Source organism: Cheilinus undulatus, linkage group 8 (assembly GCF_018320785.1).
Source record: "Cheilinus undulatus linkage group 8, ASM1832078v1, whole genome shotgun sequence".
Taxonomy (NCBI): domain Eukaryota; kingdom Metazoa; phylum Chordata; class Actinopteri; order Labriformes; family Labridae; genus Cheilinus; species Cheilinus undulatus.
Window position 1 is genome coordinate 31,052,366 of NC_054872.1, and position 17,295 is coordinate 31,069,660.

The 17,295-nt window shown below is 40.9% G+C and overlaps 1 protein-coding gene across 1 annotated transcript; it reads left to right on the plus strand.

Annotated features, from left to right (window-relative positions):
• The first annotated feature begins 296 nt into the window (after positions 1–296).
• On the plus strand, positions 297–17,243 carry sphk2 (sphingosine kinase 2). Its single transcript, XM_041794347.1, has 8 exons — positions 297–374; positions 1,988–3,571; positions 5,331–5,480; positions 5,568–5,662; positions 5,793–5,908; positions 11,672–11,869; positions 11,984–13,589; positions 15,244–17,243. The coding sequence occupies exons 2-8, from the start codon at positions 3,109–3,111 to the stop codon at positions 15,304–15,306; spliced, it is 2,691 nt and encodes an 896-aa protein (XP_041650281.1). The 5' UTR covers positions 297–374; positions 1,988–3,108; the 3' UTR covers positions 15,307–17,243.
• Positions 17,244–17,295: the final 52 nt, after the last annotated feature.

Genomic DNA, 17,295 nt, shown 5'->3' on the forward strand with positions numbered 1-17,295 from the left:
TAAATGAAAAAGCAAATGCTACCTGTGTCAAATGAGTACTTTAATATCGCTATGCTAAATCCTCCCATTATTTACATCCCTGTTTATCCATTTATAGTCGTGTGAGGGGTTGAAGTAAATCTTGCGTCACGAATGTTTGGATTATTATTGATATGAGCTGGACAGGAGAAAACATGAGTTGGCCAGGAAGTGGTGGCCTGTCAATGATTGGAGAATGTCGGTGGGTGTTGCAATGTTTTCCTTATCGCCATTGGATTTCCTCTCCGCCGCTCAAAGCTGCTGCTCCTGCGTCTCCAGGCACTTCCTGCACCAAGCCACAGTTTACAGGGCAAGCAAGTGACTATCTGTCGTCTTTAGACGGGAGACAAGATGAGGTAAGTTAGATGCCTCTGCTTTGGCATTTCATTTGGTTCCCTCTGAAGAAGCTGGAATAATGCGACTTATTGAACAGTTTATGTGAGGCTCGGCTTGTTGGAAAATTATACCGTTTTTGGCTAACATTGTCATCTGTCGTTATCTGCGCTAACTTGGATACCTCATCAGACTACTCATTAAATGAAACGTTGGTTGTAAAACAAAGGCTATTGCGAGGTCCATCGCTATAACAAGTGAATACAATTGGGCTTAAGGGTTAATTGTGTTGTAAGTAAGCCTGCACTTTGGCTACACGTTAATAGCAAACTGCTAGCTACCGCTAACTGGCAACGCTATGTTGTTGCGCCTGTCTGGCAGCAGTTTACAGTAGCTACTGTAACCATAACACAAGCTAGCGTTTGCTAACTCCTTTCTTCAACGCCGAGATTTCTTCCCCTAATATAACTTAACGACTTGTTCTTTGTGGTGAATTATTTCAGAGACTGTAGAATCTGTGAAAAAGGCTCAATAACTCACAGAAAACTGTCAAACTACAGCTAGAGCCAAGTTAGTTTCAGTCAGTTGGCTAGCAGCCTGACAACCTGCTAGCTAGCCTTAGGTGGAAGACAACCGTTAAGTTTAACGGTCAAACATGTCTTCTGCTTTATCATCAAGGTAATTAGACATGCTGTTATCGCTGCTGATAAGGGTATAGCAGTAGGCTTAGCCGGTACAGGAATGCTCTTGGGATTAAAGTATGAGCTAAACGAAACTTGCCCAAATTACCCCGAAGTCACTTAACAACAGACTCATTGTGTGGGAGACAAAATTAGCTCGCTGACATTATTTCTGGGTGTCCCCGCCCTGCATTTCAAGGACGTAAGGTGCAACAATGGGCATCAGTGAGGTCCTTTTAACTGAGTCTTATTATCAAGACAGGACATCAGCCAAGTATTGATTTTGTCTGCACCGCAGCTTGCATAATGTTTCCTGACTATTTCAAAACTTGAAAGAAAGATGTGACATGTTTATTAATTTATACCAAGTCCTATGGTGATAGTCCACTAAATGAACTCTGAGCTGAAAGGGCCCTGCTTGCAGTTATACTCCGACCAGCGCCCTTATACATGAAATATACACTAATAAGAACTCAAGCTGTGAAACAGTTTCCCTAAATCTTTTAAGACAAACGCCCTAAACATGAAGATACCAGCTAAATGTGGTCAATATTCTTATGTAACCTTTCATCCATATCATTGTGGTGTCTCAGCAATATTGTTGAGGATGTGTGATTGTGAGTCAGTATGTGCAGAGACATGCACCGTTGGTCAATGGACATAATGGATCTTCTGTTGCTTCACGCTGTAACCCTAATCTCTTCCTCTTATCATGTCTTGTTCACTGCGCTTGTTCTTCTCTTATTGGGAAATTGTGATTTTTATATTTGCAGACAGCAATCCAAGGTGAATTAAGGGAATTATGTGTTTTTCATTATGGTTAAGTGGTCTTCTTTAATAATGCTTATATATCAGCTATCTGCATTAAAAGCACTTGTAGCTGAATGGGTCATACATTTGGATCTACCCTTTTACTGCTTTTACACTGACCAACTTTTCTACTTTGTGTGATCCAGGAACAGAGATCTGTGGGCAGGAACGTGAGGCTTGACTCGAGGACTTGACAATGACGTAAATTAAGGACCCACCTGGAACTGTCTCTTCGTTTGTCTTTTGTTTTGTTTATTTTTCTTTTTTGTAGTTTTGGTTGTTCAAATGTCTGTCTTAACTGATGTTCCCCTGCTTGTCACGAAGACCAGAAAATTTAGTAGTGCAGGAGCTTGCATGAAACTTTAATATATCACACTACTGTCTAGAGGTCTGGCCTTGTCACTCCTCTTGTCTGCCTCCTTTAGATCACTGAGATTAAAGATAGCAATAGAGGTATCAAAGGTCTTGAAAAAGCCTGCACTTACCATATCTTTGTGGCAACAGTAACATTTTCGCAGGCACTTAACATACAATGTACTCCACAGAATTATTTACATGTGCATTAATTTAATTTAATTGATGTAGCCTCCTTGTCTAAACAAGGTGTGTTTGTTTGTCTTATTCATACTTAATGGATCAGTTTTTCAATACAACTAAGTCTCAGTTTTGCTTTATTCTGTAATTATTTAAAGATTTATAGTTAATGTTGTGCCAGCTTGGCTACAGTGTTATTATAGGCTGCTGTAAGTTGTAATGTAAATGTTTTTTTTTACTTATGCAATCTTTGTGAAGAACACTTGTTGAAATGATTTATTTCATAGTGGAAGATATTCATTGGTAAACTGTGTTGTCTATTAATATGTTGAGGTATTGCTGTTAGTAGACTGTAGAAGATCAAACTAAAGGAAGCTTTCTAACTGCGACACAGTCTTTTTTTAGCAGATCCCATCCCCACTGGATAAATAACCTAAACTGAAGAACCTTTAAAACTGGAAGGAGTTCTTTTTCAAATGAAGATAAACTTTTCAGATGGACAGACAGGAACAGACTTTTGGGACTTGTTGAATTTGAGCACTGAAGAGGGAAAATTATTTTTAGGAGATTTCAGGGATAACGTTCTCAGACTGACATTTCGATATGTTTTGATTTTTCCCTGCAAATCTTGAAAAAGTTCCAAACTCTGCTTCTCAACCCTCCAACTGTAGAATTACTACAGTAGATACTACAGTGAAGCTTGACATACTGACATTTCCTTGAAAAGCTGAGGATGCGGTCTCCAGAACCTTCGTCACCTTCCACAGCAGAAGCCCTCCTTCATGGCCAGTTTGCTAGCTGGGGATCAGGCAGCAACAGTAACAATAACAGCTGCCCCAACAGCCCTGGTGGTCCAGGGGGACTCTCCCCGGCTGCCTCCCCTACTCCGGCTCCAGCTTCCAACTATGCCTTGACCCTCACCCACACCCACATTCACATCCAGCGTCTGTCACCACGGCCAGGGAAGGAAGCCCGTCTCTTGCTGCCTTTATCAGAACTGGTGGGATGCAGCTGCCCCCGTGCCCCTGCGCCCCCTCTCCTGGTGCTGTACTGGTACCCACCAGGAAAACGACGGAAAGGGGTGTCAAGGCGCAGGCAGGTGAGGGCGTACCTAGCGGAAAGCAGGGCTGAAGCTGAGAGATGGTCGGCTGCTGTGCAATGTCTACTCAGAGATGTGACCGTCACTGCTGACACAGGTGAGTGCTGTCTCACAGAAGGGACTGGGGATGCTTGTGAGGTTATAGTACATATAACTCGGCCATACTGGTGATTGTGCCAACTATACATTTCTTACATTCCATTACAACTTTGACCTTAGCTGAATGCTTTTCCTGTTGTTTCAGTTATCTTTCACTTTGTTACTTTGTTTAGATTCTTTATTTCAAGGCTGTCCATGAATGTAATCACCATCTTTTTTTATCTAGACTTTAAAGCTATGGCATGCCCCCTTTTTGTTAAGGATTTCTCAAGTTTTACATTTTTCGAGTTGAGTGAATAGAATTATCAGAAGGGCAACACTATAAGTTAATTGCTGATATTTGTATTTACTTTGGCTGACCTTTTTCATTGAAACCTTGAATAAGGGTTTAATTCCTGTTGTTTACTTCATGAAACTACACATTGTTGCCTCATGCCGCCTTGATTTATGCCTGCTTTGTAAATGCTTGCTAAGTATAGCTTATTGTCACATTGACCCAGGACCTTTCAGTATGAACAGCACAAACTATTTACCACTGAAAGCCACCAAAGGTAGCTTAGCATTTTAGAGGCACAAAACAATGTGAGATTAACACTAATACAGCCTTAGAGGCTGTAGAATTTGGTTTTCTTAGAATGGAGTTCAAATTTTTATTTATTTATTTTTTGTTTGTTTGTTTGTTTTTCACATTTCTACCTGTGCTTCCTGACCTTATTCATCTAATTTTTATTTGTTTTTTTTGCCCTTGTCTGTCCTGCACACATGGTCTGTATCATTCATTGTTAAAAGTAGAGACAGAAAGGGTGGGGCTGCTGCAGCCTGCCACCCCTTCCCATGCGCTGTATCCCTCTGCCCAAATAATCAAACAGATAGAAAGACCCTGCTAAGTGTTTACTTTCACTGTATTCTGGCATTATTTCCTGTCTCCTTCCTCCTCTCTAGACTTAATCTCTAACCTTGAATTCTCTTGATCACTTATTTATCTCTGTGTGTACCTCTCACACTACTGCCCCTTTCCCCTTTACAGATAAAGCTGTCATTCATTTTTAATTCTCACCGCTCCTCTGTTGTCTGCTCCTGCCTCATTCATACTCTGCTGCAGTATTTTTACTGTTTTGCCAGCCTTCTGTTCAACCCTTTGTTTTTGCTCCACTGCTCACTTAGCCTTGATTCTCTTACCTAATAGTTCTGATTGTGAATTACTGGCTGTGTTGATTCTGTCAGTTTTTATGCCCATGGACATTAAAGCTGTGGGTAGTGGGAAGCTCTGTCGATTTGCTTTAGTGTGGTATGTTGCATAATCCAGGACTATCTGAGAGTGCGGTTGTTTCATTGCCTCCCCTGCACCACTGGAGTTCATCTTTTCTAACTAAATGTTGCACTGATTTTCAGATGCTAAATGTTTATTTAAAGCTGGTCAGTTTGTAGATTGAAGAAAAGACTCTTCATTTTCCGTTTGGTCATTTGATAATTATTATCTCTTCATGCACTTTTTTTTTGGTCCAACCTTGTTTTGCCTAATTTCCCCATTCAGTTGCATGTTATCCATTGCATTGTGAAGTGTGAAGTTGATCCTATGAGGTGAAATAAGGAGGCTCAATGGTTGAATGCACTCAAAGTCCGGGCTTTGGCAACACTGTGGAATGACGGCTCCCAGTTGGCTTGAAGTGCAATGAACCTTTCATTCCTTTCTTTGTTCTCAGCATTACATTGCATTAGTTTCAATGCACCAATGCACTCCCTTCTTTTTGATACAGAATTTTCAAGAAATCTGCTACCTCGTCCCAGGCGACTACTGTTATTGGTCAATCCTTTTAGTGGGAGAGGCCAGGCAATGCAGTGGTGTCAGACCCACATCCTGCCAATGATCAGAGAGGCCAACATAAGTTATAACCTCATACAGACAGGTAAAACATCAAAAGCACCATAAGGAGATTAATAAACAGATAAAATGCTGATTATGTCTAAGAAGTAACAAGCCAAATCTTTGTCAGAACGTCAGAACCATGCCAGAGAGCTGATCAGAGAGATTTCTCTCCCAGAGTGGGATGGCATCATCATCGTTTCTGGGGATGGCCTACTGCACGAGGTGTGTAACAGAAAACCAGGGATATTATGTAACACTAAAGATATTTTTATGTGTTTTTTTAGATAAAAATATTCAGCGTTAGTTGTGTCCAGAGATGATCTTCTGAAGTTTTTGTGTTGTCTTCCTGCAGGTGATCAATGGGCTGATGGAGCGTGCTGACTGGGAACAAGCAATAAAAACACCTGTCGGCATTCTACCCTGTGGTTCTGGAAATGCACTAGCTGGCTCCATCAACCACAACGCAGGGTGAGCTTATATCTCATTCATACCTGAAACAGGGATACATATTTGCCCTCGGTTTAAGCCTCTGCAGCGGTACCGGCAACTTTCTGCTTGTGCAGCATTTACAGCTTCATCTCTACATACATCACTGACTCATTTAATGCCACAGCTCGTTTCTAGGACTGAATATGGACTTATTAAGCAAGTCGGGATTTTAAACACATCAAAATGTTGTTTAAGCAGAATCACTGCCGCGCTGAGCTAAAAACAAACCAAGGCGACCCAACTTGTGTTAAAGCCCCATACAGACCGACAGATAGGCTCTGAAAAGCGAACACGGCCCTTATTATTACAGACATTAAACTAAGAGAAGAAAAACACAGGTTTAACCTGTTTACTGTATCATAGATAGAATGCAGTGGGTTGAGTGAGTGACATTCAGTTAGTTATGTGGCTGCAGTCGTCTCACCCACCATTGTGATTTGTATATGAAATCAAACTTACCTTCTCTGAGTGCTCGCAGATATGCACATTTGCTGACCCTAATTTATAAGGCTCTTTCAGGCTTGATTCCCCCTTATTTGTGGGCTTTATTGCAGAAGACAAGCAGTCGCTATGCCTTGCGTTCTTGCGCTGCACTACTTTTATCTGTTCCTCGGGTAAGGACTGAATTTGGAAAAAGAGCTTTCAGCTTTGCTGCTCCCTTTGCTTGGAATACTCGACAGACTGAACTACAGATGGCACGATTACCTGTTTTCACGATTAATTGCGGTATTAAACTTTACAATTATTTAATCATTACGTTTCCTAAATACTGTCAACTTCCAGAAAAGATTATGCTGGGAACCATATTGGTACGACAGCGCAACTCGCCCGGAACAAAAACAAAGTTACACAACATCTGCGTGTCACTGCCATAGACATAATAATAAAGACCGCCTCCTGTTGCTTCCTGCAGTTGCAGGCGGAGGCGTAACACAGTCCCAAACAAGCTATGGCATGGAAGAGGAAAAGCTGTTCCCTCCGAATAAACAGTTGAAGTCAGCCATGTGGGATTTTTCTGGATACAAAAAAAAAAAAAACTAAACAAAAAACAAAAACAAAAAAAAGACCAGGGTGTCATTGTGCAAGACTGCCAGCCTAAATGTAAAACGTGTAAAACCACAAAAAAGTTGCCGTGAAATCAGGCAATACTTCAGCATCTGTGGGATAACCACCTGGCGTTGTACGCCAAAGTAAAGGTAAACTGGATTAACTGGATTAACTCTTTGGGCGCCAGAGTTTTTTCAAGAAAATATTAAATTTTGATATCAAGATTTCTAAAGGCTGTAGCTTGAAAGTGGTTAGAGATAAAGGTATACTGTAAATGAGAAAAATCTTCAGTATGACCCAAACTTTGTGATGGGAGTAAATTCACTCATCTAATTTGTATATTCTGAGATCACCAGGCAGCCTCCACCGCCACAGCTTCCAACATGGCTGCCCCTACCTCCGCAGTGTTTTTCATTCCCTACCTCCGTCACTATTTGCGGTGTTTTGACCACCCCGATACCCCCACCACGTCCCCTCCCTCCCCAGCCACATCGATGCAAAGCATCGGCCTCAGTGTGTGCTGCTCGTGGACTATCATGGTGCATGGACGCGCTGTTGGTGCTGACAGACACACCGTCAGTCTCACCCATGGTCTCACTGGACGACTGAACGTCATTTCAGAGGGTGAATATTCCTCTATTCCTCCTGGCATTGTGAGTATTCTCACTACAATTTGCTCTCTCTTTCTCTCCGTTACATTCCGACTACAACCACCTCGTCTCCTCGACAGGGGATGAGTCTTTCAAAACTCTCTCTCTTTAAAACTTTGACTAGAAACACACCCACAAATGCTGCTGGGATTTCAGTTACTCATGTCCGCCATCTCCTGGTGAAAAGTAGCAACAACATTAGGCACCATATTTGCAGCTAAAGCCTGTTTAATTCAGCAATGTTGCTTGACGCAATTTTGCGACTTTGGCGCTTACAGAGTTAAGTCATGTCAATGTTAGGGATGGGGATCAAAACCCAGGTCCATAAGGACTCAGTTCTGTGTTTTTGAAATACCCGAAATCAATAACGTTTTAGTTTATCAATACTGCTATCGAGTCTCACAGGCTCTGTGACATAACCTCGTTTTGAGATAAGACTGGTGTAAAAACATACATCAGTTTCAAGGGGAACATAAACTAGAAGTATCATGCATCACATCAAACAAGAATGTACCTTAAACTGTCGGCTTCAGGAAAAAAGACGCTGCCTGTGAGTTGCATGCCATCATATCCAGCGCTAGGAGTAAGGTATCCCTCCCTTTAGCTGCTTCGGGACAGTTTTCTTCTTCAGCTGCTCAGATAAATGCTCCAAAATTTTGAGCAAGTTCTGTTTGTTAACAATATTAACCCAGTGTAGAAATCTGCAGTGGAATCGGCAGAATTGAAGTTAATTAGCGAGCTTTAGAGCTGAAGACGGAAAATATGATGTGTTCAGGTAACCTCAGTAAATTAGACAACTGTATTATATATTTTATGATGTGTTCAAATGCCACATCGAAATGGGTAAATTTAGTTTTTGACGAGAAACTTTAATAAATACAGTTGTGAATATGAAGATTGTGTTTATATTTGAGGGATATAAATCAGATGTGACTGAATTAAATCTTTTTAACTCAGGCACTGCTCCGCTAAGACCACTCTAGTGGTCCATCCAAATGGGATTATTATCATTTTTCTTGTAATTTTTGGGTACTTTACATTGTTGAGATATTATCTTGTTATGAGAGCATCCTAGGATTGAAATTAGGGCTGCAGTAATAGATTCTTTTTGTAGTTGAGTACTCTGTTGATTCTTCTGACAATTAATCAAGTACTCTATTAAGAAATATTGCATTTTTTTTAATCAGTCACTTTTGCTTTTTCAAGAGAAGTACTAGACAAATGAGAAAAGAAGCTGGGTCCCTTAAATGAACTATTTCTATATCAAAAATTGGTATTAACAGGTTCTTTAAAGAAAATATATTTTACAAAGAGCAATGAAGTTCTGATGACAGTTTACATTTCTTAAAGTTACAAGGAAAGGAAGTAAAATGATGACATTAGATTAAGCCATATTTAGGGTTGTAGGGATCCTTTACCAGGAATTTACCTTTATTTCTTTCATTATAGTTTATTTCTATTCTCCAATTTGTCATTAAAGTAAAGGGACACTTAATCATTTTAAAATCCTCTATGCATGAATGTAATGTTTCACATTATAGCAAAAATATAGTTCCATCATTCACACAGTGGTCTGATGATGTCTGAAAGGTGAACCTTTAGATTACAGGAATATGGTCTATTTCTCAAAAGAGTGTTCACTTTCAATTTTTGCACATTTTTTGAGTTCATCCACTGTAAGATAAAAATATGACCTTTTAAGGCCATCCACTGACATGGAGAAAGCTACTTCTGTGACCTGTTGAATCCTGACTATATGATGATAAACTTTAACCTACTTCGTCTCTGTCACTGTCTGTGGCAATAAGGTGTTTCTATTTAATTGCTGTCAATTCATTATCAATATAAGTCTTATCAAATCATTCAGGATGCTAAACATTTTGAAAAATACGCTGCAGTCAAGACGTCAGTGCGCTGAATTTTAGATAATTTATAATTTCATGTATAACGCGTGCACGCGGAAAAGAGAGAGAGAGAGCGAGGGGCAGCACCAAAGCAGGACTTGAATCGTAAAGCCTGACGGTGTTCTGTAAAACTGTCGAGTCAATCAGAGAAGTTTATGAAATTCCCTGAAATCTGCAGACACAAAATGAGCGCTGCGAGTCGTGCGGGCAGCGTAGTGCCGTATCTGCCATGAAGCCGCAGCCAGTGGATGCGTAAAAACGCAGGACGAGTGCCTGTACACATCACTGCATCTCTTTCTCTTCCCTCGTAATTTTCACGCCTCGTATCATGCATGTTACGTTGTAGTAACAGTGAAAACAGGGGCATTGTGCCACACAAATAGCCGTCCGTGTGAAACACAGCACGCCCTGCAACACACGGCGCGATGTCCAGGCTACAGCATGGATACATGACTGATTTAAGCGAAGCCTCGAGGCAGATAATTTGCCTTGAGGAATTTTTTTGAATCAAATTACCCAGATAATTTGAGGAATTGTTTCAGCCCTAATTGAAATAAATTAAAATACAAGACCTATAAGGTGTGTTCATGTGATTTTACTTATTCATGGCAGTGTGAAATTAATGAATGCAGTGCAAAAATAATCGTGATAATCGTAAAATCGCAATTATTTCTCTGACAATAATTGCACCAAGAAAATCTATAATCGTGACATCCCTAGACTGAACTGAAACTCTCGGAACTTATTCCACTTGGAGTCTTCCATTCTATCCTGAGGGACAGACAGCGTGAGACCATTGAACAGTGCCTTTTGTTTTAAATCTTAAATTGTTGTTTGTTGTTGTGTTATAGCTCCCGCACTTGAAAACACTACTGCACCTCTAAAATTGTATGTTTTAATCTACACTTTCACTTCTTTCTAAGTGTTCCTATGACATGTGCTGCTGACCTCTTGGCCAGGTCACCCTTGTGAAAGAGACCCTTATCTCAATGGGTTTTTATCTGGTTAAATAAAGGTTAAATAAAAATAAATAAAATATTGATGAGGGAATAAAGAAAGAGCATGTGTTTCATCTTAAAGCAGAAGTACATATGATACATAGCAAATACATTCCCAACAACAGAACTGTGGCTAGTGGAAACACTGAGTGGCTAGTAGCCATTAGTCAAAGTGGCTGGTGTGAAAAAAGTTAATGTCAAGCCTTGTTCATATGTAAGTGTACTCATGCGAACACCATGGCGAGCCAGCCATAGACAATACCCCATCCTATTGATTGTGATAATACAGTCCAGGATTTAAATTCCTTAAAATGATGCAGTGGTCTAAGCAGACTGGACGCCAGAGGCAGATTATAGAACGCTCATTACAACCATCGGAGACTTGAGACTTGACTTGGACTTGACTTGGACTTGCAAAAAATGACTTGTGTGCATCTCTGGTCACAGCTTTTAAACAAATAATGCAGCATGCTCTGGTTTGTTTATGGTCCAAAGCTGCAAACCTGAACCAGTTCCAAACAGCTGATGAAAATATACTGTTCTTATGGGACGAAACTTTGCGCTGGCAGCCGTGCTGTTGTGTTTGCATCTCTTTGGTGAAGGAGGGGGAAGGTGTAAACTACGGGTGCCCCAGGGGGAGTGAAAGAGGAGTGCAAAGGAATTTCAGAAAATCTAGATTTTTATTACCTCCGAAGGAGGTTATGTGATTGGCAGGGTTTGTGAATTTGTTTGTTAGTTTGTTAGCAACATCATTCTATATATATATATATATAAAACAGGGTAAATATAAATAACTGTATACTTGTTATCAATTATACTAAGGATCAAGACTATCGATTAAGAGTATATTGAATTCTTTTAGATGTGAGTATATCTGAGATAATGGAAACTGACTTAGAGCAACAACTTAGAGATGCAGTTTCATTTTGCTTCCAATAACATACAGTCAGATCAGCCTACTTTAAAGTTGTAAGCTGTCTTATCTCTAACCAAAAGAGCACAGTGCTGCTGCTTTAATGGCACCTTATTATCTATGCAGAGATATCTGATAGATGAAGGACTCTGTATCGACTTTTTATCGTGCTGTTCTCTTTTTTATCTGTATTGACAGGACATGTTGTTGTCTTTTTTTGTCCCTCTCAGGTATGACATGTGCCTTCGGGAACCTCTCCTTTTGAACTGCTGCTTCTTGCTCTGTCGAGGTGGTGTCCAGCCCATGGACCTGGTCTCTGTGACAACAAGCCCAGCTTCCTCTAACAATAGTCGTGCACCCAGGAGACTGTTTTCTTTCCTTTCTGTTGCCTGGGGCTTTGTGTCTGATGTGGACATAGAGAGTGAAAGGTGGGTGTGTAGTTGCTTATGTAGGAACCACCACAAGTTTTTTTTTAATCTAAGCACAGTTTGAATTGTCTGAAATATTTTGCATACAGTACATCAGCTGTTTGTTTTTTTCAGGTATCGCGGCTTGGGATCAGCTCGCTTCACCCTGGGGACGCTGGTGCGCATTGCTTCTCTTCGATCCTACAAGGGTCGTCTGTCCTACCTGCCTCCCTCCATTTGCAACACTTCACCAGATGCCACGCCCCCTCCTCCAAGGAGACCCCTCTCCCGAAGTATCACTGAAGGCCTGGAAGGATTCTGCCGAACCCCCATTCATCGCACCTGCTCTGACATGGGCATCAGCGAACAGAGGAGCCTGCGTCGGGGTGAGGGAGAGCGTGAAAAAGAAGAGAGACAGAGGGAAAGGGAGAGGAGGAGGGAGAGGGCCAGGGGAGGAGGAACTGGCGTGGTGAGAGCAAGCAGCCTGGCTGAGGACAGAGAGAGGGAGCGAGAGGGAGAGGTAGAGATGGAAGCAGAAGAGGAAAGGTCAGGGACGTGTTCGGAGAGGTCAGGGACGAGTTCTGAATCAAATGAAAGGGATGACTGTAGTATGGGAAAGGAAAGATTGGAGGGGATCAAGGATGAAAGGGAAGAAGAGGGAGGAATAGAGCAGGACTCAAGTGAGATGGAAGAGGAGGATAGGGAGAAGGATGGGGAAGGGAGTGGGGGTTCTGTAGAGGAGAGCAGAGACCTGGGAGAAGGCTGTGGGGTAGACATGGGGCAGGAGACCAATGAAGAGACAGTGGGTTGTTACACTTATGAAGACAACCTTCAGGAAGCCAGACAGGCCCTAAGAAAGAATTCAGCCCCTTCCAGTCAGATAGCCAACGCTCTGTTCAACCAGCCTCTCAATCAAGAGGTTAACACCGACTCAAGCACCTCGTACAGGGTGGAGGATGTGGATCTAAATGGGACCTACTACCAGAAAGAGCCCTACCCACTGGACGTTACTCGAGAACGATCGCTTACTATTTCCTCTCCTTTCCGTCACTCTCCCTTCTCTTATAAGCCCAAGACCCTGGACCAAAACCAAAACTCCTCCCGGCCGAGGCCTCTCTCCCTCCTCCAACACTCCCACTCAAACTCTCTCCCCCCGAAGCTCCCCTCTCTGTCCTTGTCTCTTTCTCCCACACCTCCATCTTCCCCCTCATGTGCCTCCCCACACTCCTCATCCTACCTTGTCCCACGTCCTAACACCCCAAACTCTACCTCTCCCTCACCCTCTTTACGCACGCCGTCCTCATCTTTTAACTTTGACATTGCCGAGCCAGCAGGACCCCAGAAGAACCGTCCTTATGTCTCACTGCCTTTAAATCTCCCAAAAGATGACTTGCTACCCCCCCTAGACCAGCCCCTTCCCACCAGAGACTGGATCACCATTGAAGGAGACTTTGTCCTGGTCCTGGCTCTGTACCAGACCCACCTAGGGGCTGATCTTCATGCTGCACCCCAGGCCAGGTTTGATGATGGGCTGATTCACCTAACTTTTGTGCGGGCGGGGATCTCCAGAGCCACTCTACTGAGACTGTTCTTCGCCATGGAAAGAGGGACCCACCACTCCGTCAGTTCACCGTATGTGAGCCATGTGACCTGCAGGGCATTCAGGTTGCAGCCTCTGTCCACACGGGGGACTCTCACCGTGGATGGAGAGCTGGTGCCCTATGGGCCTCTTCAAGCACAGGTCAGTAAGAGAGAAAATTGTCCTCAGTCCTGAATGTATGAATATCACAAAGTACAGTAATCTGAGTGAACTAGCTGTAGTTTTTTATTGAACACATTCTCTTGATCTACAAAGAAATAACACACCTGCTTATGTTTGTATGTACAGTCAGTCAAAATGAAGCAAAGACTGTTTACCTGTGGTATACTTATTGTATGCTTTCATCTCATTTAGAGTCTGGTCTAATTTAAATCCTCTGTACAAGAGTGTTCGTTGTACAAAGTATTATTTATTTTGATCAACCTGATTACTAAAACAGGCAGAAGAACAATAATTTCTTTGTTTCCATAGGCGTTAAATGATCTATTGATATTTTTTCAGTAGAGATGCACTAATAGCAAAAATCAGGGCAGATACTGATGTTCAAATTAAAGGTTTTGCCAAATCAAATTCTGATACCATTTTTCCATTACTTCTTGGAAATTTTCATGTTTATTTCAAATAAGTCATGTAATCGGTCCTATTCAAATTGTCACTTGAAGTCCCTCTTCTTGCAATGCCACTGAAACAAGTCTTTCAATCTACATGCCACTTATCCTTCACAGAGACAGTGTAAGACTTCCACGCTGCTAACGTTTTCTTTGACATTTAAGCATTGAAATAAGTGAGAATTTGTCCAAAAGTTGAATTCTTCAGTGTAGTCAAACCAGCACTTCTCTGACTAAGCAGTTACAGTGCATTCAGAAAGTAATCAGACCCTTCTTTGTTTTTGTTTTTTTTTCTAAAGTAGCAGCCTGATGCTACTGACAAAAAGTGTTTTATTCTCATATATACTCTCAACACCCTATTATAAAGTGAAAACAGAACTTTTTTGCAAATTTATTAAAAATAAAAAACTGAAATATCACATTTACATACTTAAGTATTCATACCCTTTGCAAAAATACTTGAAATTTAACTCAGGTCCCTCCCATTTCTCTGTCTTTGCTGAGATGTTTCTACACCCTGACTGGAGTCCATCTGTGGTAAATTAAGTTGATAAGACATGATTTGGAAAGGGACACACCTCCCTATAGAAGACTTAACAGCTGACAATGCATACCAGAGCAATAACCAAGCCATGAAGTCAAAGGATCCTGTTAGCTGTGTAAATGTGATATTTCTTTTTTTTTTTTTTTTTGTAAATTTGCAAAAATTTTCCAAAATTCTGTTTGTACTTTGCCATGCTGCGGTGCTGTGTGTAGCTGAATGAAATTTAAAAAAAAAAAGTTTGACTGTAGCATCAGGCTGCAGCATTAAAAAAAGAAAATTAAAGGGGGTCTAAATACTTTCTGATTGCACAGTAAAATTTTTTATCATCTTTTACAGATACTGACATCAGTGAATGCTATAGTAATTGCCAATGGCCCAGTGTTTATCAAATGGAAAAATATCAGCCAGTGGTGATGTTCATGTAATGAATCAGTGCATCTTTATCAATCATGATTTACAGTGACAATATTAATTTGTTTTGTACTATCAGACTTGTAGTTTTTTACAAATCTACTAAGGATCTGTGTTGTTTCTCCAGCAGATATAACCATTCTGATGTACTGGTTAGTAATGCTGCTCTGTTAATCAGTTTTTGTGGCTATTAATAATCACTTTGATTCACTAATGTGTCATTACTTCACAGGTTCATCCCTCCATGGCTCGTCTCATCGTCGGTGAATGTGGAGTGAAGATTACCAGATTCTAATCAGCGGGTGTTTGAGCTGATAGACAGAAACAACACTGCAGAAATTATGTAATCTGTGTGGCCATCTTTACTCTGAATGAAGGGGAGGGGGAGTAACTGAGGGACTTAAAATAGCCTGGATTGCAGGAACTGCTTTTCTGGGGTTTAATGAAAGGGATAACCCATCGAGCCACGCATCATTGGAGCATGACTGCAGGGATTAATAGTGAAATTTGAAAATGGATGAAAAACGCACCTCGTTGCACAGCTGTTGGATTACATTCAGCGTACCCTGAGAAGCATGAAAACTGCACAGCTTGGGATAACAGGAGGGAAGAACAATCGAATGTTTATGGGATTTTCTTGTGCAGATAGTGCATGTGTTGGATGTATACATAGTAGTATGCATGCAGATAAGCACTACCTGGTTGTTGCCTTTCAATGAGATAGAAAGAAATCAATTCAAATTCAGAGACAGTTGTTCTTAAACATGGGGAGATTTAAGAAACATTGTAATTCAGTTTGGCCAGCACACAATTAACTAACACATAATTGTCTGCCCCACTCCAGTGTCCAACTGTTTAAATATGAAACCTTCTTTCCCCAATAGTAATGCCTTATATGACACTGGACAGTGCAGTTTTACCTTTGTCCTTACCTACTTGTATAAGAAACAACTATATTCTCGCTCACTATCCACACTATCAGAGTTTCCGTCCACTCTGTAAAAGCAAAGTTGTGCTTATACACCTAATGTAGGCCTATGTGTAGACCCAGCTACCCACTGTTATCTTTGTGCAGCTCTTCGCCACTTTTAACCAGCAGTGGAGAAAATGTGGCTAAATGCACACTTCAATGGCTTAAGTTCATGCAAGTGACTCAACGCAGAGCAGCTAGATCAAGCTTTTCAGAGTCATATCATTCAAAGGAGCAACTGAACAGTTGACAGTGACCATTACTGACATTCTTACATAATCTGCCAGTTTTTCTTAGCCAGTGGGCGCATGATAATGAGCATATTGAACATAAAAATGTGTGGACAAAGCAAGCTTCTTTTACAGTGTTTTGAGACTGTTTATTTCAGGAATTGTATCAGAATCCCACACATTTGCCCTTAGCACTATTTTGTGTTTACAGTTTATCACTTCCTCTGAGTAATCATCTTTGGAACCTTCAAGGATATATCCAGTGTCTCTTTAGTAACGAGTAGCGCATTTGTTTTGCACAATAACTGGAGCACAGAAAATCACAAACACTAGAATGCATATTAACCTTTAGACACATCTAACACATAATCAGATGTTCTAGAAATGGATGTTCTAGTATTAAAAGCCTTTATAAGATGATATTTTATATGTGTCAAATTACATTCCTAGATTGAAGTGGATAAATTTTCTCAATTGGAACACTGATAGTTTGGTAAGATAGGACTGACTGATTATGTAATCATTTAGATACTTTCTGCTGCAGAGAAAAACAAGGGCACCAGCAGCTCTGTGTTGTCTAGTCATACTTTTTGATAAAAAGAGATAAATCTTGTGATGGGAAAACAATGTTCAGATTGAAAAAATATCCAGCAGCAGAGCCTCATGAGTAGCTGATTTCAATTTTAAATTTAAAATATTTAGAGAACATCACTACTTGCTCCTTTGTGAAGTGAGACATCACACCTTAGAGCCCTACTTTGAACTGTTGTGTTGTATACATTAATTTTTGAAATGTTATAATAGAAACCTGCTGATATATTTGGTCTGGACAAAGGAGAAATCATTAGCATGTGCAGCATATCAATCAGTGAGATCATGTGCCGACTGCTTTGGTCATCAACATACTGTATATGTCTTGGTAATGCCTGGACAAATGAATGCCTTTGTATAATGAGCCTGTAAATTCTGGCTGTTGATCATGAACTGTTCAAACCTGACTGCAGAAAATGGAGTAAAACTCTTTGCTCACCAGGCTGTTATTTTTCTTCCATTGTTTTATCTTTTCAGCACACAATGCAGTTAG

Bases quoted from the DNA above. Each gene is read 5' to 3' on its own strand.
- sphk2 (XM_041794347.1), top strand. From the start codon at position 3,109: ATGCGGTCTCCAGAACCTTCGTCACCTTCCACAGCAGAAGCCCTCCTT. The intron at 5,663-5,792 runs GTGTGTAACAGA...GTCTTCCTGCAG, and splicing joins GGGATGGCCTACTGCACGAG to GTGATCAATGGGCTGATGGA. The intron at 5,909-11,671 runs GTGAGCTTATAT...TGTCCCTCTCAG, and splicing joins TCCATCAACCACAACGCAGG to GTATGACATGTGCCTTCGGG.